At 35.4% G+C, this 24,364-nt stretch overlaps 2 protein-coding genes across 2 annotated transcripts; one reads left to right on the forward strand and one right to left on the reverse strand.

Moving 5' to 3' along the window:
- The first annotated feature begins 4,908 nt into the window (after nt 1-4,908).
- On the forward strand, nt 4,909-10,743 carry LOC108998410 (trihelix transcription factor ASIL1-like). Its single transcript, XM_018974960.2, has 2 exons — nt 4,909-6,404; nt 10,257-10,743. The coding sequence occupies exons 1-2, from the start codon at nt 5,531-5,533 to the stop codon at nt 10,268-10,270; spliced, it is 888 nt and encodes a 295-aa protein (XP_018830505.2). The 5' UTR covers nt 4,909-5,530; the 3' UTR covers nt 10,271-10,743.
- Nucleotides 10,744-13,018: 2,275 nt separating this feature from the next.
- On the reverse strand, nt 13,019-23,871 carry LOC108998414 (protein LIGHT-DEPENDENT SHORT HYPOCOTYLS 10-like). The gene is made up of 2 exons (XM_018974965.2): nt 23,121-23,871; nt 13,019-13,320 (listed from the first exon to the last, which is right to left on the reverse strand). Exon 1 carries the CDS (start codon nt 23,696-23,698, stop codon nt 23,150-23,152), a length of 549 nt encoding a protein of 182 aa, XP_018830510.1. The 5' UTR covers nt 23,699-23,871; the 3' UTR covers nt 13,019-13,320; nt 23,121-23,149.
- Nucleotides 23,872-24,364: the final 493 nt, after the last annotated feature.

Consider the following 24,364-nt stretch of genomic DNA (forward strand, 5'->3'; position numbering starts at 1 on the left):
TCTATCATTTACACTGACAATTCTAACTAAGACTAATTAGTGGAAATTTTTCTATTTTATCAATAAAGACTAATATATAAACATTCAAGCCTAACATTCATATATGATAAAATAATCACATATCCACATGTTCAATTCACATATACATGTAATCACATTTAATACAACAAATTAAATAAAAGATCACATGTAATATAACATAATGAAATTAAAAAAATAGCATGAATATAACTAGATATTCACATGTGATCATATTTAATCTAAATCATTAAATAAAAGATCACATGTAATATAACAATATATCTAAGCATATATTAAATCATGCAATTTTTTTTTAATAGAGACAAAATAAATGCATAATAAATACATTTAAAAAAAAAACCCACCTAAACCAAAGGTAAGTCGCAACCCAGTGGTGAGCGCAAACTTTGACTGGTGGTCCTGGGTTCGAGTCCCAGGGATGCCAATTTCATCCCCTCCTTTTTATTTTCTGTTAAAAAAAAAAGGCTTAAACAAGGTTGAGTTTTGAAAAAATAGTCCAGATTTTTTTTTTTTTTTACTGCAAAAGGCCCAGCCCATTTTTATTAGTTTTTAAACAAAAAATCTGTGGGCCGTGAGGCCCAGGCCCATGGAAGTCAGATGACCATTAGGTCATCTTCTTCCTCCATCAGCTACTGTTCACGTGAATAGTAGTCGTTCCATAGCAGCAACGGAGATGCCGTTGGAGCCTCCCACGCAACACCGCAAGCGCCGAAAAAGGTCGGTCCAAGCAGCTAGGTGCTGCCGACCACCTCGCTAGTGCGCCCTGCACCTCCATGGTGCGCGCAGCACCTCGCTGGTGCGCGCTGCACCAGGTGAGCGTAGCACCTCCGTGGTGCGCGCAGCACCACTGCGTTGGTGCTCGCAGCACCACCTGGTGCGCGCAGCGCCTTGCGGTGGTGCACACCTGGTGCGTGTCCTTTTTTTTTTAAACAGATAAAAAAAAAGAGGATAAAAAAGACACCATACAAATCTCAAGCATATGCGAGAAAAAAATTATAAACTGGAAGCAATTCAAAAAATAGCTCTGATACCAATGTTAGAATGCACAGCGGAAAAGTACCTCAAACTCAGCTTATAAAATTGCTCTACAAATTTTTCCAGATTGATAAATTTCAAGTGTTTCCTTTTAGTGGCGAAAGTGTACTACGTAGTATGAAACTAGAGTAATACTTATAAAATCCATAGCCTAAATATTTTATCAAGAGAGAACAAAAAGAGAGAGAGCCTTTTTCGTATTTCAGATGGTGCCAAAAATACAATTGAAGAGGATTATATATAGTCATCCTATGCACTGCTGGCCTTAAAGGCCAGCCTTCAATTTTGATAAAAACCAGTAACGCATGACTTTACAAGTAACGCATAGCTTTTAAGCTATGCGTTACAAGCCGCCGTTGGAGGGGGTCAGCCCCACGTGGACGTCCCTCCATCTAACATATATATATATATATATATATATATATATATATAGCAGGGTACGTATATGGCAGAAATGATTCAACGCCCTCTTTTTTTGTTTCAACGGAGAAGGTGGCCTAGCTAATAACAAAGTTTGGTCTTTTCTTCTATTTAAATTTATAAGAAACCAATTCCTTAAGCCTCAAGTAATTTCTTTTAGGATGTCATAGAAACCATGCAATTAGTACTGCCTTCTTAGAAGAGTTCTAAAGACGAAGTAATTTGAAATTATCCTTTTTATCTCGGTCTAGCTGGTATGTACCCTAACCAGATGTCAAGGCCGCTTATTTCAAAAAAAAAAAAAAGATGTCAAGGCCGCTTGAATGCGTTTTAAAGAGGTCATTAATTACTTCGTAATACTGTTTATCTGGTTTGGTTTTTTTTACCCGATCCAAAACTTGGATAACGGGATTCTGGAGGCCGTTGGATTACACACTCGCCCATATTCGCGTACGGGTATGGATATATAAGACTGATACCAGATAATTTAAAATCTAGTAGCTACAAACTGGGTTTAATTTTTTTTTTTTTTTAAAAAAAAAGTTATGCCCAATATTCCGAGTTTCCGAATTTCTAAAAATATAAATAAAAAGTTAATTTTTAGCAAAATTTGATACCCTGAGTACAATACGGTCCGGATTATGATCCGAGCGAGTATCCGGGCCGCATTGTATGTCCCGGTCTAGATATAGTTGGGTAACCAGATCTGTGCCCAAGTGAACAATAGTACTACTGTTTTGTATAAATTTGAGGGAGAAACTATCAGGAGATAAAATGGAAAAATAAAAGAGTTTGGGAAAAATTATCAAATGTGCAAAAAGTAAAAGGTCTAGGAAGTTTTTTTGGTAAAATAATAAAAGAAAAGGAATTTATTCTGCAATTAACCTAAGAAATAGACTTTTAATTGAAGTTGGTCATGATTGGTTTAGATAGTAAGATGATTTTAGATGAGTTGAATAAAATATTATTTTTTAATATTATTATTATTTTAAAATTTAAAAAAATTAAATTTTTTATTTTATTTTATATAAAAATTTAATAAAATTATAATAATAAACTAAAATGAGATGAGATGATTTTTATATGAAACGAATCCTAATAATACCGAAGTTGGTCCAAAGTTCTATCGAAGAAAATGGAAAAGAAAAAAAAAAATAACTGATACAGATTTTCAAAGATCAGAGATGCAAATCGCAATCACTCATCAGGTGGTGGCTTTTACTTTGGCCTTTGCATCGATCGAGTTTGGTCGCTGTCTCTTCCCCTTTTTACCATCATGTCTTTTACTGATAGCGACAAGCAATCTGCGTAGATTTTAGTTTGGATAAAAGTTAAAACTCTATTATTAGATCTTGAATTTAAATATATAAATTATTAGTAATATTATATATAATTTTAGAGTAATGTTAGTGAGAAATTATTATAGTAATACATATTTTACACTCACAGCGTATTTATTTTTAATTGATTGTTTCCAATACTTATTTGGAGAGATGTGTGGTTTAGATGATGTCACATTATGTGTACAAAATAGATACTCTCAATAATGACTTTTATTTATATTTATTCATAATTTTAAGATCAACAAATCTTATATTTTTTTTTTTAAATTAAAGTTTATTATTAAAAAAGTAAACTTTTCATGCGAGTTTCGGATATATCCATATTTTCAAAAGAAATGTCCGAACTAACACATCTTATGACTACAAATAGTATTTATCATAAATTATATGTTTTCTTTTTCCCACAAACGTCTTTTTATTTAAGTAATTTAAAAAAACTACATCCATGGTAAAATGCCAATTCTAAACCATATGTAGTTGATAATCTTGCAAGTTATACATTTTCGATAATCTCATTAATTTATAATTATAACCCAATTTCTTATGCAGCATATTTGTAATAAAAATAAAAATAAAAATAAAAATATATATTGGGTGATTTATCTTGTCTTATTATTATATAATTTATCTATAAATAATCCTTATATTTGGATTTGATCATTTGATTCATTGAAAATAATGAAAATGTAGTTCTTCTAGTTATGTCGAAAATAATAATTATTTTGTTTGGTTACATTTTTATTAAAAAGGAATAGCCATTAGCATAGACATTCTCTAAAATAACGAATAACTATTCCTTCCAAAAGTAGTTCTAAAAAGTAAGAACAACACTATTACATACATAAATAGATTACGCAAAATAAATTGACAACTTGATATGATTTAATGGAATTCGTTATATCTATTTTACAATAAAAATAATTTTATAATCTAACGTATTACATCAATCCATATCAATTTGTAAGTCTACTTTTATGTAATTTTTTTATATTTAAATTATTTCTCAAATAAAAAATAACTATACATCTTAAATATGGGAGAAATAGATATAAGAGAGATATTATTATAGAATTTTTAAAAACTTTTTTAATAAATATTGTAGTTGGTCACCAAAGAGACTGATGATGGTTAGGATATTTAAAATATTGAAGTATATGTTTAAATAGTAATGAAATAGTTTGATTCAAAATATTTTATTAAGTTTTAAAAATGGGAGACAAAAGTTATAAGAATATTATAAATAAAAATTTTGTTTGAATATAATTTTTTAATATATATTTTAAATTTAGAAAATTAGTATTATTTTTTGTGTTTGGATTAGGAGTTTAGAAAATTTGTAATAATTAAATGAAAAAATTGTAGATTTGAATTCGAAAACTCTTTGTAATTGAGAAGAAAATATCTGAAAATACTTGAAAACAATTATGTTCCCAAAATGGATTCTAAGACATTGTTTGGATAGTTAGATGAGATAAGATGAAATATCTGTGAATAATAATGAGATGATTTGTGAATAATAATAAAATAATTTGAGTTAAGATTTTTATTGGGTTTTGAAAAAAGAAAAAAAATTGAATAAAAATATTATAAAGTTAAAATATTGTTAGAATATCATTTTTGTTTTGTGATTTGAAAAAAATTGAATTATTTATTATATTTTATATGAAAATTTTAAAAAATTGTAATGATCAGTAATGATTAGATAAAAAAGTATAAAAGAGAATTTGAAATATGTTTATGTTTGAATAATATTTAAATATTGAGATAAAATGAGATGCGATAAATTACGTATCGAACGTAATTCAAAATATTCATTCAGTTTAGAGAAATGATAGTTGCAGTCGTAAGTGCATAAACGCCGTACAATCACTCAAAAAAAATAAATAAATACGATACTCATATAAAAAAAATTAATTTTTTAATTATAAATCTCACTCTTTTTTAAAGTGATTATATGACATTTACGTTCTTCTTAACTTTATGCAACATTACTTTTCAGTTTATAAACATCTAAATATTGCATCATATTTTATTACAATTGAGGTGGGCTAAATTTCAATATAATCAAACTGAATTGGATTACAATAAAATACAGATAAAAATTCAATCTCAACGTGATTCGTTTAAGCAAAGGAAAGAGAGAAAATAAAGAGGAATCCGAAAGCAGAAAGAGCAGGAGAAGTTGATCGTCTGGTCCACATAGCAGTGGCAGACACTGGATAATATAGCCTCGTGGGTAGCATCTGCGGCTCCACTAATACTAACATAGTAACTGCCATCCCAACGGAACAGCCGAGAGAGACAGAGACAGAGACAGAGACAGAGGCCCACGTGAACCAACCAATCCAAGGTACATAAGTTACAAACCTCAGTTTCGAGCTCAATTCAACCTTCTTGCCAGCTCGACGGGACCGGACCGAGCCGAGCCGATTCCATCGCAATTACATCGGCCCAAAGCCGATAGCCCAAAATGGTCGATCCTCTCACCTCACGCGCCCGCCCCCGGCGACCCCTCAACGGCTCGACCGTACGGTATGAACCCCAAGTCTTACGGCTCATGCGCCCGGCACTTCATCGCCGCCTGATTTTTGTTTCTTTGCTTTGCCCTCATTTCTCCTTTACCCCCTTAAACCAACCATCCTCCCCCGCTCCCACCCGAAACTATAGTCACCACCACCACCTGGCTCCCGATGGGTGACCTTACGGATACCCTCTCGCCTCCGTCGACGACCCCACCTGCCGCTGCTCACTCCCGCCCCTTGCCGGTCCGAGAGGACTGCTGGAGCGAGGACGCCACCTCCACTCTGGTTGACGCCTGGGGCCGCCGTTACCTCGAGCTTAACCGGGGGAACCTCCGTCAGAAGGACTGGCAGGACGTGGCCGACGCCGTCAATGCCCTCCACGGCCACACCAAGAAAACCCACCGTACTGACGTCCAGTGCAAAAACCGGATCGACACCATCAAGAAAAAGTACAAGATCGAGAAGGCTAGGGTTTCTTCCTCCGACGGAACCCTCGCCTCTTCTTGGCCTTTCTTCGAACGCCTCGACGCTCTCATCGGATCCAACGTCTCCGTCAAAAAACCACCTCCGCAACCGTCTCCGTCCTTGTCGCCTTCTCCGCCGGTGGCCGTCCATCTCTACAACAAGAAAATGGCGCCATCACCATCTACTGCGCTGGTGGTGTTGCCGCAGAAGAGGACGGCTTCGGCGATGGACGAGGGGTTTTCTAGGAGGAACTACTCGGCCATGGCGGCTGCGGCTGCTGCTGCTGCTTCGGCGGAAGATGACGTGGAGGATGAGGATGAGGAGGAGGAGGAGGAGGAGGAGAGGGAGAGCGAAGAGTTGGAGGAGAGAGAGGGGATGAGGAGGCTGGCGAGGGCGATAGAGACATTCGGAGAGGTGTACGAGAGGGTGGAGAGGGAAAAGTTGATGCAGATGGTTGAGTTGGAGAAGCAAAGGATGCAGTTCGCTAAGGACTTGGAGGTGCAGAGGATGAATATGTTCATGGACACGCAGGTTCAGCTTGAGAAAATCAAGCGTGGCAAGCGTTCTAGATCCAACGGTACCGGAAATTTATCATCTTTCTACGATTTCTTTTCGTTCTAATTCATAGATTTTGGATTTGGGTGAATAAAGATATGGATCTATAATGGAGCAGTTTTAAATCGTAAGCACAATCCGGTATTCAAGATTATGTATGTTGTCAAAACTCTTTGACTGGTGAAACTTGATGACTCGAATGGTTTGAGGAAGCTCTACATCTTGAAGGTTTTAGGGAACTGTCCCCTTGATTGTTTGTTGGTGAAAAAGTGTCATCTTAGGCGGTTTTTAAATGCTCTAAAGTGACAATTGCAATGACATGGCGTTTATAATTTTTTACCATGAAAGCGGACGCTTTCCTTTTTCCTTTTATTTCTCGCTTTGCTAGTCTGAATGAAAAGGTGCTCATTGTTTATTAATTATATGAAAGAAGTTAACCGTAAGGTCACTGCACTTGAAACAGAAAATAATAACGAAGCCAATTGTGAAGTTGGCATTCTCTTTTATCAATTGTTCAAGCATTTTGGGCGTCAAATGTAAGTGAAAAGGTCTTGGTTTGAGTTACATTTGTGTCTTTGAGGTTCCAGAACCCCCATGATAGGGTATTCTTGAGGCACGGACCTTGTTTTGAGAATTAGTGATGAGCCTTTGGGCCTTGAAGCATAATAGCTGCTTAATGCATGCATGTTTCATATTACTTGGGTATTTGTGAGGCACGGACCTTGTTTTGAGAATTAGTGATGAGCTTTTGGGCCATGAAGCATAAGAGGTGCTTAATGCATGCATGTTTCATATTCGTTTTGCTTGTTTTCAGAATTCCATGGCATCTAACTGTTTAGTCAGTTGTTCTCAGTTTGTTAAGAAGGGATCCTTTCAATTAAATGTCTTTTATAGGTTGGCGAGTTGGTCCTGGATTTATGCTTTGAGAATGAGTCTACTTCTGGAGGCTTGAAATGATGGTGTTAAATCGTATGTGGAATTGCCTGGACAGGATGTAGATTCATGAATTTCTAGCGCTTCTCTGTTTTCTAGTTAGGTTGTTCTCTTGTATACTTTATACTGGGGTAACACTGTTTTCATATTAAATATCAATAAAACTTACCCTATAAAAAAGGATGGAGATGTGCATGGTCCAATCATTTGTATAAAAAAAATTATACAATAAAATCAGGGTTTTGAAAAGCACTGGAAAATTTTATTCTTTTTTTTTCCCATTGAATAAAATATTTTGATAATTATAAACTCAAAAGGAGAAGTTCCAGCACTAAGGTGGTTGGTGTGGTAAGGTAAGCAACTCCTTTTTCGAAGAAGAGTGCCACCCTTCTTTCTTCATTCAAGCATTCCATAACTTAGTGAGCATGGTTATTAAATCTTTTTGTTGAGCGTTTTGGCATTGTAAGATATGGTTGATAAGAACTGTCAACAAGTACATTCTGCTTTTAGTAATGGCACAAAAGACTCACCGTTCGAGTTATGTAGGATCTTTTGAATTGCAAATCTCTGAATCCCATGGAGGGAGCGATACCCAAGTGTTGGGAGTATTTTTTTTATATTTTTTAGTAATATAAAAATTTATTGAAACTAGTTAATACACAAGTGTTGGGTCAAGAAGAAACGACGAATCCCAACTATGGATATATAAGAGCCAAAACTGCTAAGGGCATTCCATCCAGCGTAAGCATCTGGATAATCTGGAATGTGACGTGGCATACCTGAAACTTTATAAATTCAAATTAGTTGAAATGGACTGCAGAAAGAGATGGTGACCCAATGTGTATGAGGTTGTTATTCTAGGAGATTTCAGCTTCCTCTGAGAATTATGAAATGGATATTCATCTGCCAGATTTTGTAAGTTGTACTCTCCTTACCTGTTTTAATACAGTTGGTTAGTCTGTGTTGAACATGCATCACAGTCCTACGTGGTTTTTTGCGCAGGAGTGCAAATAAAGGTTTTAGTGTCTATGTCTATTGACAAGGTTGGGTGGGGTCGCTAAGTTCCAAAATTCAGAGGTTTTTATCTGAGAAACATCCAGGAATCAGGATGCTGATTGGTTAGGAGGTTAGGAGATTGTCGTAAAGAATGCATTTTGTATTCTCGAGTCGATCAAGTAGCTTGTCCTGTTCTCAGATATTTGAGATTCACTTGATTAGGGCCAGGGCTAATGTGTTAAATTAACAGCAGGTTTGGGGTCAGAAATTTTCACTATTATGCCGTTATTGTTCTTCTAGTTGTACTTCATACAAAGTAGACCCGTTTAAGTGGGTTAGCAATTAACCTTCTACTGGGATGGGGTTGGTTTTGTTAACCAGCTTGGAGGTGCGTTTTAAGATGTAATGTCAAAACTTGAGTTGTCTGCTTTCTTTCTTTCGTTTTTTTGTTTTGTTTTTTTGTGGGGGGGTTGCTCTGACCTTAGGTTGGCCTGGAAGAACTTTGTCTCAAACCTGTCTGTTGCCTTTCACAGTGGGCCTAGCAAATGCTATTTCCCCTTGGAGGCACTGTGGTGAGATATGGAAACAATAACCAGTATGTTTGGCATGCACTAAAAAAAATTGTGCTCGTAACTCTCCCATCTGGATGGGAAAGTTGCCTATCTCTATTAGTTGGAATGAAATATTCTGAGGACTTGAATTAACTCCCATTTCTGTAAGGAGCAAGTCCAATCAATTTAATTATATTTTTTAACACAAATATTGAATTTGTCTGTGCACTTTGTGGTGAATTCTATTATCTCAATTTTAATTTTTTAATAATTCCAGTATATTTGGACTAGGAGTTTATGAATAGGTACATACTCTCCCTTTTTTCTCTCCCCACTTTTTTATATGTTCAAGTATTATTGACTGCTTTTCATATTCTATTGATTTGTATTCTGGGGTGAAATTGGTAACACGATGATTTTATTTATATGGTTGAATGTTGATAGGTTTCACATTATGTAAAGGGCCTTATGTTACTGACTGTCTGGAGGCAGATAATAGCTTGTAATGATATTTGCTTTACAGTTTGGTTCTCTCGAATACATGAGGCTGTTAGCGATGTTACTGGGCATTTCATTGCATGGAAAACCTCACTTACGCATCATTGACGTAGTTATGGCCATTCAAAATGCACTCACATACTTTAAATGCTTGTTGAGCACTAGAAAGAGTTGAAACTGTTGCTTTCAACGCCAATTGAGTAATAGGAAGTGAAACAGTTTTTAGCATAAAAAAATTATCTGAAGGCACTTTCCTCATCTTTCTTGATTTTTACATGGATGTTAAAAAATGGTTTAATTCTCATGCAGGATACTTTTACCCATTGAATCATTCTAAGACTAAAAGAACTTTGATCAAATTAAAGAAATAGTTGCCTCCAGTTATCTTACCCTGTTGATGTTAGATAAGCTTAAGTGCCTTGACATGTACCACGCACAATATGAAGTTCTTAGCATGAACAATTTCCAAAATGGATAAACTTAAATCCTGTCTTGGGGTACTCCTTGTTTAGTTCATCTGCTCTGTTAACCAAAGTGACAGATTTATACAATGATAACCATTATAATAGTTTGATATTGGGCGTCCCTTTCCTGGATAATTAGCCTGGCACTGGAAGATCATATGGTGTGATCATGCCAGTATGCATTTCACATATGAAAAGGGCAATTGAAAAACATAACTGCAGGTTTCTGAGATATGTTGCTGGTTTCCGTTGGGTTAGTCATCGGCATTTCTGGATTGATTTGGTACCTATTGAATGAGAAGCCTATATAGGGCGGTATACCGAGTAAAGAAGCAAGTTACTCCTAGAGTCTTCATTGTGGCTGCTTGTAGTCTTACATATATGTTTTCATTTCCTATCTGTGATCAGTTTCAGTTCTGAATTTTGTTGCAGATTTATACAGTTAACAGCCTAGCCATGTGAGGGACAACTTTGCCTGGGAAGCATGTGTAACATCTCAAATCGACAGTTGCGACGAAGTACATAATTGTTCTGGCTGATAATGGCATCCGAAAATCTCCCGCAGAGGAATTTGTTAAGAGTTATGTGATGTCCTGTTAATATCTGGGACATTTTTTTCCCTTTCTTTTCTCCATCATATAACTTAATTGGGCGGCTGCACTAGGCCTGAATGTCGTCCAATGTATTTGATTCTAACTGTAATATCCTCTTGATTTTGAACTAGTTTCAGTTTTTAGCTTGATTTTTGTCTAGCGTTAAATGAGAAAATCACCCTTCAAACGATCTAGTCGAAGGTGACAACCTAGTCAACTACTTTTTCCTCCATTGTCCTTGTCTAAGTTGTCTTATTAAAGCTCGAACTAGGTCAGGGACATATATCTCTTTCGTGGTATATATGAATGTAGTGGATTCTGGGTCTCTCTCTCTCTCATATTCAGCTGCGATTATGCATATATATATATATATATATATTCAGTTAGTTGTTCATGTTTATAAATATCGAAGAAAAAACTCCCTAAAATGTAAACAATGATAACTTTATTAATGGGTTTTAGGAAATTAGATTGTATTATGATTCCATTTACTAACTAACGTGTACAATTTCTTCAAGGTTGTATTAATCTAATGTAATTAATATAACTGATGAAATACTCGTGAACAAAATATATATTATATATATATATATGACTATCTGGTTACAATAACTTCTTAGCATTCAAAAATAAATTATATAGCTTTCCAATAATTAAACAGTTTCTATACGAATCCAATCTTTTCGCATCGATCTGATCAAGTTTTGCATCGTTCAAATGCGGTCGATATATGGTTTATACATGATCTGTAAATGCGCGCACACACACGACAAACACTATCTTATACATTTTTATAAAAACATTATTATTATTCTTCGTAATTAGTGCGTATTCTTCATAACAATGTGTATATATATATATATATATATATATATATATATATATATAGCTGTCGAGACGCAATTAATATATATAAGCAGTTTTCTAAAACTGATCTCTTTGCTGAGGGTTTAGGGAACAGTAGTAGTAGTACTGGAACATGCAGTACTATATATATATGTAATTAATTATCTAAAGGAGAATATTCTTTGGACTGAAAATTAAACAAAATTAAGCAAAAATTAATATGATGAAAATATTCTAACATGCATCAGCTTAATTACGTACGTTGATGAAATTAAAAGACGATCGAGTTAGTGTTCATGTACGTAGACGCTCCTAAACCCCACGCGTACGGTTGCACCGTGCACGTGTGTATTTATATATATATATATATGTGTGTGTGTGTGTGTGTGTGTACTGCTCTTCATGAAAAGATTATTGATCTTAATCCTAACATATAGAGGAGCCAGTAGTCCTAATTACTACTAATTAAAGTGGTAATATTTCAAGTCTTTCGAATAAGCCAGGGAGATCGATCATTATTCATCTACTTGGCGGCCTAGAGTTTGAGTAATGCTATACATACAGTCGTAAAGCGCGCAAGTACCATGCAGTCACTTTGAAAAAGAGTAAGATTTACTATTAAAAATTAATTTATTTTTATGTAAGTTCCGTATTTTTTCACTTTTTTTAAAATGATTGCACGATGTTTACACACTCACGACTGCAACTATTATTTTTATATATAATATGCTTCCCTTATCACATATATATATATATATATATATTATATGTTGTTCGAAGCTGTTTCATAAACTATATATTCATAGTTTATATTTATATATATATATATATATTATATTCTTGAGAAATATAGTTCATCGCTTTAATTAAAAGAAGACATGATAAGCGAACTGTATCCTTAATGATCATTAATGTTTTGTACGTACGTAAGTCACGTGAGAATCTGAAGAAAACAAAGAGACTTTTTATTTTTTAGTTTTCCATATTCATCAAGTCCTATTAATTAGAAAACTATACGTACGTAGAGGTCAAATTAGGACCTCTACAAATTTGACCTCTCCGTACATATATTGAATTGGCGGCGATTAAATACAACATCAACGGCGAATAAATATTCATTAGGAATAAAAATATATAGCGGCAAGTTTTAGATTCTGTTGAAGTAGATCTAAAGTGAAATTTTAATACCGATAAACTTGCAGCGATTTATAAATCGTTGGGTTAGATATATGCCAGCGATTTTGTGAGTATAGCTAGCGATATATAATTACTGGTAAAAGTGTTTAACCTTGTAGTGAGTATGCATTTGGTTAATTATTAATATATATGTCTTAGTTAGAATATTTTTCTTTAACCCACAAATTAGTTAGAATTTACAATTCATGATTAAATTGATCTCTTGAATATTTTTGCCATGCACATTCGGTTGGATTATTCAGAGCCTCTTGTTTTTTTTTTTTAAAAAAAAAGGTTTACAATATAATTAAGGGTTGCCCATAAATTAAGGCATATATGTTCTGTATATATATATATACACTTAATTGCTGCATCGATCCTAAACAATCTCTGGAGTGAAAATGTTTATGATGTGATATATATAGTATATTATAAAGGTGATCGATCATGATATTGTGATGCCAAGAAGTATATGTATATACAATACATATATATATATATATATACGCACATACAGGTACCATGTCATGTAGTAATGTTGCCTACTTTTTAAAAATGTCTACAATATTGCAATATATATAAGAACTTTTAAAGGTGGTGTATGTTTCTAGTAAATATTTAAAATACGGGCTGCAGATATATTATATGCGCTGATCTGAGACTAGCTAGCTATATATAGCCTTGCTATCACAAGATTATTCAGAATTAGACTCTTAATTACATACATTAACTCTTTTCAAATGAGAGAATTAATCATCATGATCATCGATCATCATGATGCAGTCCCGCAGCTGAGACTTGATCTTCTTATAAATATTTGTTTTTCTGTAACCCGCCTACTTCCTCCCATTTTCATCTGTCGATCGACCTGTTGTTTGACCCTGCAAAAGAATAATATAGTACTTTTTCCTTGGATGAGTCTGCAAAACTATATTAATCAATATTATTATATCATATGGCACATGAAAATGATACATTAAAATTTCAAGAAAAGTCGAATGCATGCAGCTCTAGCTAGTAATTAACTAGTGGAAAGAAGCATGATCATGAGTTTTTGCAGATTTCAGGATTGTGTCTGATGTCAACGGGTTAGCTGAGCATAATCTATTACTTATCAGGGAGTACTTAATTAGGTTTACAGTTAGTTGTTCTGCCATGATCTAATCTCTGAGCTTATAAAACCCATATTTCAAATCTGTCATCAACATGATCTCCAAAAACTATAAGAAACCTTGATGCGGAATCCATGCATATCCCTGGCCAGTAAAATAATGAAAAATGCAACCAAAGCTGCAGCTTCAACCCCAAACCTGAAACCGCAGCACTCCCTCCTGCTCTGCTCAGTGCTCACCTCACCTGGCCGGGTTGGATATAAAAAGGCTGTCCGTCGATTACAGCTAAAGGAGACGTCTCATATATATATATATATATATATATATATATATGGGCCCCCTTTTCTGTTTTCCCCCAACTTTTTCCTTTTAGCCAGAAGTACTAGTGTACGTACGCAACATATATATAGTCCTGGTGCTGTGTGCATATCAATGAAAATCTCTTCGACATCAAGTGTTTATATGCTTTTCGTTTTTTTTTTTTTTTTTTGATATATGGTGCTGCCATGTAAACATATCCTATATATTCGCATGCATGCATGGCTGATCTGGCCTGATTATTTCCGAGCCATAATTTTAATTACCAGATCATGAATACATGATTAATTAGAAGCTTGCTAGTATATGTGAGGAATAATTACCAGATGAAGCACATTAAGAACGAGCTAGATCATTATTTTTTTAATGACTACGAACTTTAAAGTAACAAAAATATATCTAGAAGTCTCAAGGATTAATAGCTGTAAATACCTATTAATTAATACTTGATTACCGGCCTTCTAATTTGATTATCGTTATAGTGATCATTATGAACGAGCAGCATATATTGAAGTTCACTTTACCTAGGAGTACTATATATATATATATATATATATATATATATATATCTAGGCCTCATTGATCAGTACTGTACCTTGCATTCATATTCCTTGTACAAGCATCAACCTCAGTACCTTTGAAAGCTATATATGAGTCCACATTAATTCCCAGCCAACACGTACCCGCACAATTAAAAAAGGAAAAAGTTCCCCCGAACCCCCTATTTCAAGGGGAAGTTCCCCCACAAACTGCAGACCGACTTGACTGCGTGCGAGACAGCAAGTCGGGAAGAAAGTGCTTATATACTATATATTGTGATAGAAGAGCATCATTTACGACATTTCAAATCGATGTCTTTTTTCAATAACACAAGGATCGGTTCGAGTTCGAGTTCGAGTTCTATTGATAACCGACATAACTGAAATAGCTGAAAGTTTGTGCAGTACTTGGTTGGTGTTATCTAATCCCCTGAGGGGAACTTAGGGGGTAACGATCCAATCTAATATGTAACCAATAAGCTATAAGTTCCCGATATCTGCAATACATTCAATAACTGAAGCATTTAATGGATCTTTTTAATCAGTGTAGGAATACGTAACTGCACCTCTATTGAGTTCTTTAGCATAGTCTTTGATTTTGTTTTTGATTGTTTGCTTTAGTAGATAGTTTCTTTCTATTGGTGTTCCTACGTAACCTCCCCCCACCTAGGAACATAAACTCCAACTTAGATTTCGATCCCAACTCGCAAGGGCAAGGGCTGTCTACCAGCTCTAATTCATCACCTTTGGTATACCCGGAAGCCTTTGTTTCACTCAGAACATCAACAATGTAACACACCTCAAATACATCCAATAATTTTCTAAAATCAGACTCCTTCGAGGAGAGCAACCTCTAGGGAAGATGAAGAAGAGAGAGAGGTAGGAAAGGAAAGGTAAATTCTTGATTAAGATTCAACATGTCATTTTAAAAGGAAAACCCACTACATAAATTGGACTGAATGGCTTACCATATTTAAAGAACATAAAGACAATGGGCTAAGGCCCGACCCACAATTACTTAAGTAACTACTAATCAGGTCATAGGCCGTTACAACCCATACCGAGCCCATCATGACTTCGATCCACAATTGTTGAGATGAACTGAAGTGTGACAAACCCTCTCTCTTCAAAGTACATTGCCCACAAGGTGCGGACGTCTTGGATATGAATAGTTTGCAATAGAATATTGAGTTGTACTAGCTGGATTTCTAACCTTCCTTTACTGTTCAAGAGCTACGATAACTATTGCTGCCCCACAAGTTTTGTACCACAACATTGAGTCAACACTGTTACCAGGCCTTGCAGCAACCCCTTGGATACCTTGAGGAACTTGTAGATGAGATGCGTCATAGGAATCCTAAAAAACAACACCTGCCATTCGTCAGCTTCAACACTAGCTCCATAGAGATTCCCATGAACAACAACACACTTAAGGAACTTGCCATCTTCTCTCTCTCTCTCTCTCTCTCTCTCTCCCTATCTCCCTCTCTTTCTCCCTCTCCCCATAGCATTTCTTCTAGTGAAGTGGTAATGAAATCCTTCCCTCCCAATGCCCTTTAGAGCCCCAGGTTGTATGGTTCACAAGAATCCAAACATAGATGAGAATTCCTTCACGAGCATAGATATTAGTTTACCCTTAGCTACTCTAAAGGGACCACTAATAACTGCTAATTTGTCAGCACTATCCCTCCCACCCTTGCTCCAAGCAATAACTTCCGTCCCCAATATTTTTCTCAGTTTCCTAACAAATAGGGTGCCCACCTCAAGAAACCATATGCAATCATCTGGGGTAGAACTTGGCACAATAGGATTCACCAATTCACCTCTTGTTTGGTCAAAAATATGAATTCCAAGTGATAATGATGGTTCTTCATTAACTCCCCCAATCAAATGTGCTTTGTTGCCAATAACAATGGTTGTTGCACAACCTTGAGATTTTAATTCAAACCCATTTAAAAATCCCATTTACAACTCATCAAGAGTGCTAGCTAGCACAATCTTATTCCAAGGCATACCCATTTGTCCATATACATTTAGAAATTCATTACAAATTATCAAAGTAGGCTCACATCCCTCTTCTCCCATCTTCTTAAAAAACTTTATAGCCTTATTTGGCAAAAAACACATCCTAGCAGAAGTAATCCGAGTCAAGAATGGACCTTATCAAATTTTACCCTTCTTTCAAGCATTTCATCATCGACTCATCGACTCCAAAAGGCCCAATCTCCATAATGATTCCACTCATCGACTCCAAAAGGCCCAATTCCACAAGCACCATCCCTTCAAGATTGTTATTGTTAAGACCCAAGTAATATAAATTCCTCAAATGCACATCCATTTTTTTTATTAAATTCTTTAAGAAAATTGGAGGAGGAGAAGGCTTGGCGTAAACCAACACGTAATCCTTTGGCCTTAAAGCCATCGACATTACCACAATACCACACCTAAGGAATAATATGAGAAAATACCTTGGAAGCTTTGCATCCCCGACGAATGAGCATCAAGTAGTTTGGGTGTTTCTCTCTGATCTTGGAAATCAGAAGGGTATCCATTCCAGATTCAGTTCCTTTTCCTAGAGAACGGCACACCTGAAATCCCTCGGTATTATTCCCATTTTTGATCGAGCTCGATGACATGACATGGTGATTGCCTGCCTTTTCACCTTCACGATTTGAAAGGATGACCAACTGGAGAAGCTGAGTTCAGGACACCATGGCCATGGGTTTCTGTGACCGACTGGTGAATTTTGGGCTTGCTTTGGCTGCAGTAGCAGGGTCACCCGTGAGGTCAGAGATGAACCTACCAAGCTTCGGTTGAGCAATGAGAAGGGAAGCCTCCACCAACAGCTTTATCGTTGTGAACTCTATGTAGGATACAAGAACGAAGACCGGGCGACAGGGTTCCAGATGGCACTACAACAACTCTAGGCAACTATGAAGGTCGTCCTCATTGGAGGTATGGTTCATTGGAATGCTATAGAGGTCTGATATGGTGGAGAGGAACAAAAATGGTGGCTTGGGCAAAGGCTTTGGGTCCATTACCAGACGCGATTTGAGAATTCTTTTGTTGTAGTCTTGGTGTAGGAAATATAAATCGAGAGAGAAGGTGTACTCTTCAGCCATTAGAGGTGTCAAGAAGCACCATAGATTTTGGATGGGCTTCCACGAAGGATGCCATACCAGACGTGGCCCTTTGTTTGAATTCCCTAAGAAGATTGTTTTAGTGGTAACTAGGGCTGTAAAAATAAACTCGAGAACTAGAGAACTAGCCCGAACCGGCCTGGACTGGTTCCTCCATTTTAAAAACCAGTCAAAACCGGTCCAGTTCCAATTTTAGGTTTTCCGGCACCGGAGCGGTTTGTATATATATTTTTTAATTAAATTTTAATATTATATATAATATTTTTTATATTATATATAATCCTATATAATATATATAATTATGTATGAAATAATGTTATATTATAATTTATAACATAAAATTTAAATCTTAAACATGAACATTTGTTTGATCATATGCTTTAAATATAAAGTATATATATTAATTACATTTTATGGCCTAATAAATTATCAACATATTCCTTTCGATAAATACATTAGTAATACTAACACTAAAATCGAAAAATGGGACCGAACCGGTAAAACCAGAAGTACCGGTTTAGGAGGTTAACCAGTGTGGTATCGATTCTTGAAAATGCGAAACCGATATACCTGTTCGATTCCAAAATTAGTCCAAAATCGAACCAGACCGGACCTGTTATGTCCTTAGCAGTAACCAATACCTTGGTGAGGTTGGTATCTGATGGTGTGTTGATTTCAACACGGCCGCGTTGCCACACACTTGCGCAAGAGTATGTGATGGCGAGATCCATCCCAAGTGCTAGATGTCCTCATTTTCCATCACATGATTTTTATTGAGTGCGGCCATTGAAGGAGAAGTGAGATCTGGAAGTGGGGAATTAATTTCAGATTTTTAAGAACAGAGGGAAGAGGAATCTCAATGGGATCACCCTCCTTAGCTCGCTCTTCCTTTTCCATTAACGCATGAAGCTATTCCTTCAGATTGTTAAATTTTTCTTCAAAATCCTTCCTGCCATCAATTACATATTGATGGAGAATTCTAAGATTTTCTTGAATTTGTTCCATTGTCTCTTTGATTTTGTTAAGGGATACAAGAATTTCTTTAATGATAGCACAAAGACCAATGTCTCTCTGATACAACTTTCTAACACACCTCAAATACTTCCAATAATTTTCTAGAATCAGACTCCTTCAAGGGGAGCAACCTCCAGAGAAAGTGAAGAAGATTAGAGAGAGGTAGGAAATGAAAGGTAAATTCTTGATTAAGATTCAGCATGTCTTTCTAAAAGGGAAAACCCACTACATATACTGACAACTTGTAGCTAACTAATGGCCATGGCCCAAACACTAAATTGGACTGAACGGCTTATCGTATTTAAAGAACATAATGACAATGGGCCAATTAGGCCCAACCCACAATTACTTAAGTAACTACCAATAAGGCCATAAGCTGTTACAACCCATATCGAGCCCATCATGACTTCGATCCACAATTGTTGAGATGAATTGAAGTGTGACAAACAATTCGCTCAGCATTCGCTTCATTGTTTCTTTTGCCCGACTTGCTACTTTGCACACATGCAAGTTGGTTTGAAGGGGGGATTCAAGGGGAACATCCCTTGAGCCCCTCCCAGAAGGTCCCTCTAAAAGGAAAAGAGTTTGGTGCCTTAACAGTGAGTGAGTATCCTAAGTAGGAACAAAGCTCCATAGATACGCACTCATTGTACTTATAAGAAAACTGTTTATTTGCGACTAGTTAATTTCAGCGAAATGATTATTTACAATTAAAATTGGTTGCGAATAGTGTTTTGGTTGCAATAAATTAGTCACAAAAGCCTATTTTTCTTGTAGAATTGAATCTTTTTACAAAAGCCGTTTTTGCTATTTTTGTACTGAGTAAAACTCAGGCCCTCAGACTTTTGATACGTATAAAGCCATCGTTACAATATAGTGTAGCATCTTATTACATTTTGGCACCCTTTTGATAGACAAATTGTAATAAGAACTCACTTTAGTGTCGTAATTAAACCCAGCCCGAAGGGTTTAAAGCCACCGTCTTCAAAAGTGAGTTGGATGACCGCCTTCTTGTCGCCGAAACACATAGTTGGATTCCTCCCTATTTATTATATCAATGAACCTTTATGCTAGTCCTCCTAAGAACGCGATACCTGTTTAGATACATTCCTTTTCATGTCTAGCATCTACTCGATCGAATAAGGTCTTCAGAAAGCTTGTACCGCGCGCACTCAGAATGGTTATAACCATTCTCGTGGACAAGGGTGAGATCTGTTACGTACATCCTCGTAACATAGCTGTTATAGCCAAATGTTGATGTTGCTTTCTAAAACTAGGAGAACGAATAACTTTGTACAACCAGTACTACTAGAGCGAGAAAAACTTACTTAGCCAAATGATATTCTAAACACATTATCACCTAGCTAGCTAGTTGAAACTAATTCAACCAAAATCAGTATTTTAATTTAATATCTGAAAGGCGGAAGGCATCGGGAAATTATCCAAAAGCATATATAATAATCTGAACATGAGTAGATCATCAACGCCAAATTAACTTGTGGGATCGAACTAATATATATTATAATAAGTCAAATAATTTTAGTATATAGAATGTATATAGTTTTCTAGCTATATATATGATCAACAATATATAATACTGCAAGAATTATAGAAATTAATAAAAGCAAGATAAATTATTTTTTAAAGGAGGCCATGCAGGCTCCGATCCTCTAACAACCTGCAACTTTTATGTCATTTCATTAGGCCCCGTAGGCAAGCTAAGTAAAGTAGATCCAACCTATATTTTATCCATAATCTATTACGTCCTATACAATTTTTTAAGTATTTTCTTTGTATTCTATTAAGTCACCTCATAATTTTATAATTTTATTGCTCTATCTCGACCCTCACCTATATATTAAAAACAAAATTCATTGCATTATATATATTGCTTTTATTACCCTATATATAAAATTAGTACTTTAACTAACCCACTCCATTTTTTGCAGTTCAGATTTTAAAAAGAATGTTTAATCTGAAGACAAAATGCTTCCAATCATTTATAAACATTACTAATTCAATAGAGATCAGTACAAAAAATCTTATAGTGGTTATTGATTTCTCATTACTTGTACGTCTTTATGGTTTTCCCATCACTTAACTGATCTTGTATCATTTTATTACAACGTTTCTAGAAAAGAACATTCATGATCTTATTATAGCTATTGACTCTTAATTTGTTTCTTACCGGCCGGCCTATTCGCTTCTTCACCTCTTAAGGCTTTGTTTGGCAGCTGGATTTTTCTTAGACTATTTTACTATTATTTACAAAGAGTTCACTACTATTTATAAATTATTCACTATTATTTATAAACTATTTTACTTTTATTCACGGGTAATCTAAGATAATTTGAACATCCAAAAGTAGCCTACTATAACTTTTTGTATTCTTATCGGTTAATTTTAATGTTTATTGAGATATGAAAATTGTTAGTTCTCAATATTATAAGATTAGTACCATTGGTGCATTTTAAAATTTTAAAATTAAAAATCTTAAACAATTAATAGATAGATAAATTAAAAATCTATCGCATGGAATCAAGAAAGAAGCACAATGGTGCAGGTTCCACCAATCAAGAAACACCTAAGCTACCTAAATTGGAATTTTCAAATTAATATAATATATAAGTTTGGAAGATATACACGACCATTCATAAACTGGGTCCATCAGGTCGAGTAAGCGGAGAGGAATGCTAAGGGATCAGAAGTCTTTTAGTAGTACTTGAGTTTTCCTGCATCATTGTGAAGAGTGAGATCATTGATATATAGTTTGGGTCTTTAATTAGTTAATAAGATCATTTTGTCTCAGCTAGGTTATATTTTTACCTACCGGCTTAATTGATTATTCAATGAGTTGGGAAATGCTTTGTTCACGAGGACATCTCACAAAATAAACTTATTAAAGTAAATTTACAAAGACGCGCGTACATGAATATATATCACAAAAGTTCAATTTTTTATTTATTTATAAAGTAGATATAACGTGTAGTACTACATAATTAATTAGCTAGTTGTAAGCTTAAGTTTTGTAAAATCTCGATCTGTATAAACCTAGCTAGCATGCACTTGATCTCATGATTTCTGTTACAAGAGATATGATATTTGTGGTTTATCTTGATTAATTAAGAGTCATATATATGACTATTAGGCTATTGATTTATACTTTTATTTAAGGAGCCAGCTTGGAGCTAGCATTGATAAAATCAAGTGATCTATTATTTGAAGGAGGGCCAAATTCCTCTAATAGCCTGGATTTATTTTCTTCCATTAAGAAATATATATATATATACACATATATATATGTATATATAAAATCTGCATAGAAAAGATCCAACCTATTTTTCAGTTGATGGCCGGTCCCATATATTAATGTCATTGGTGGATTCAGCTGGTGTTCATTGGTTGTGTGGCCCTACATGTCAAATAACTAATTAAGCATGATCTCTGCTTAATTAATTAGAAAAGTGATCATCAGCATGATCAAGATCAAAGTGTAAACACGAGTGTGTGTGTATATATATATATATACCTAATTACTTCGAAAATATATGGGACCGGCCATAAACACGAGTATATATAGAATATATTTATCTTCCTGATCTTGGTTTCAACTTGAAAATATGGTCATAAAAGAGAGTTAAATGATATATAGGAAGTAAATAAACAGGTTAAAAATTAATGATTAGAAGAAATATACACACACACACACAGTACCCCTAGCCTGAAGACTCTAACTCTTAGCTAATTGCACTCAAACACAATTACCGGGGAAAAAGGGACAATCAACCAGTATATATATAAGAGTCCAGGGCAGATGTACAGTACAATTTGGATACTTTCGCACCTATATTAATGGAGAAAGCTGATCGATTAGGAGGAATTATTAATGTATACATATGTTGGGTTCTAAATCATGATCGCATGTATTTAAATATTGTTTATACTTTAATTATCCCAAATAAATACGATTAAATGACATGCAACTAATTATGATATATGGCATGGTCATCCATGCATGGGGCACACAAAATCTCACTGAATCAGAAAAGTGCCAAAACAAGTAAAAAGTAGGCGAGTGAGACATAATTCTACAAGAAAAACTGTCTTTTCCGGCGATTTTAGGGAGCTCCAAGAGCATCTAGAGTTTTTGCATGATTAGAGAGAGAGAGGGAGCAAGAGATCATCGAGGGAGCATAGACGTTGCCCACTCCAATCATGGCATGATCTAATATTAGTGAGGGTTGGTACTAAAGCTCTCAAGCTACCACAGTTTTTCCAGCCTTGTAACTTTGCTTAAGAGTATATGCAGATTAGGGTTTTGGGATCTGGGTCTAGGGTTTTAAGAAAGAAATCTGAACCTATGCGACCCAGTAACGTGTCAATGTCTCCAAGTCATGTAATTGTCCAGTCCTGAATTGATCTCTCCGGTAACTGTTTGGATCCGATCCGTTATTACTTAGTATTTTTTAATGACGAAGGTGGTTTTTATGCTCTGTAAACAAGATTTCCTAAGCCAACAGCGCTATTTAAATTTAAGTATTATTTCGAGGAAACTTACCATTAATCCGAAGATCTGAGCCAAGGAAACTAAGCAGCTTGCTTCGAAGCCTTTGTCTCGTCGGTTGCCTTAATTTGATTCCTTTTCTTCTTTTTCTTCTTATAGGGAATACCTCTTGCCTTAGCCTGACACTCCTTAATTTCACGCAAATACACCCGAATAGCTCCGTTTCCAAAAGGGTTCGTCTCCGGTGAGCCTCCATGCTCCTCATACGCAGCTCTGAGCCGTCCGATTAGTGCGTCCAAGCTCCCCCAAGCTTGTCTGAGAGGACATGTGCAAGGAGCAGGCGGTTCAGGCTGGCCAAAGAAGGCGCAACTATGTAAATGAACCTTAGTCTTTCCGAACTGGTCGAGGTACCTTAGGAAGTCCAAGACATGGTTGAAGTTGCACTGAGAGAGAGAAACTGGGGGTGCTTGATTCCTCAAGTACTGCCCAAAAGTGTTCCAGTCTCGCCGTTTCTGAGACTCATACCGGCTCAAAGGCGCTGCCTGTTGCTGGTGCTGATGGTTGCCGGTGGAGGTGGTTGCCGATCGTGATGTCGACCCTTCTGCGGAATCGTTTCTTCTGTCTCCTGACATGATAATTGGATGGGAATTGTTCTGTGTGCTTTTTTGGCAAGGAATGGCAGCGAAAAAAGGGGGAATTCAGGTGGTGAAAGAATGGGGATAGTGCAGAAGAGAGAAGAAAATCACTTCTTGGGGTCTATCGAGGAGACATGTCATGGGCCCTATGAAGGTGCTTTTATTGCTCTCTCTCTCTCTCTCTCTCTCCATCAAGAATCAAAGCACTATATGCACTAACACTATTTTTATTTAGCAATGCAGTATAACTTCACATTTTCTATATATTATATTTTTTTAAAATTTTTTAAAATTTTTTTATTTTTTTATTTTTTTAAAACTAATTTAACCTTTCTATTCATTATTCATATATTAAATATTTGATAAAAGAACAAAACAACAAAAATTAAAAAAAAATATAATGTATAGAAATTATGTGAATAATAAGAAATTATATAGATTTTTTAATTTTTATTAATACAATTAATCTTCAATTATCGTATACCGTGATCATCAATTTAATCATAGCGTCATCATTTACAAGTTGATCATACATCCTTTGGAACTCAATGACTCGGAAGTCGGTGCAAATTATAGTCTTGAGTTAGTGCAGTGAGTGGACTCGGTCCTACATACATATGTGTGTGTATGGCTTCATTTACTCATACTATTCTAATACCAATT

The sequence above is a fragment of the Juglans regia genome, chromosome 4, assembly GCF_001411555.2.
Source record: "Juglans regia cultivar Chandler chromosome 4, Walnut 2.0, whole genome shotgun sequence".
Classification (NCBI taxonomy): domain Eukaryota; kingdom Viridiplantae; phylum Streptophyta; class Magnoliopsida; order Fagales; family Juglandaceae; genus Juglans; species Juglans regia.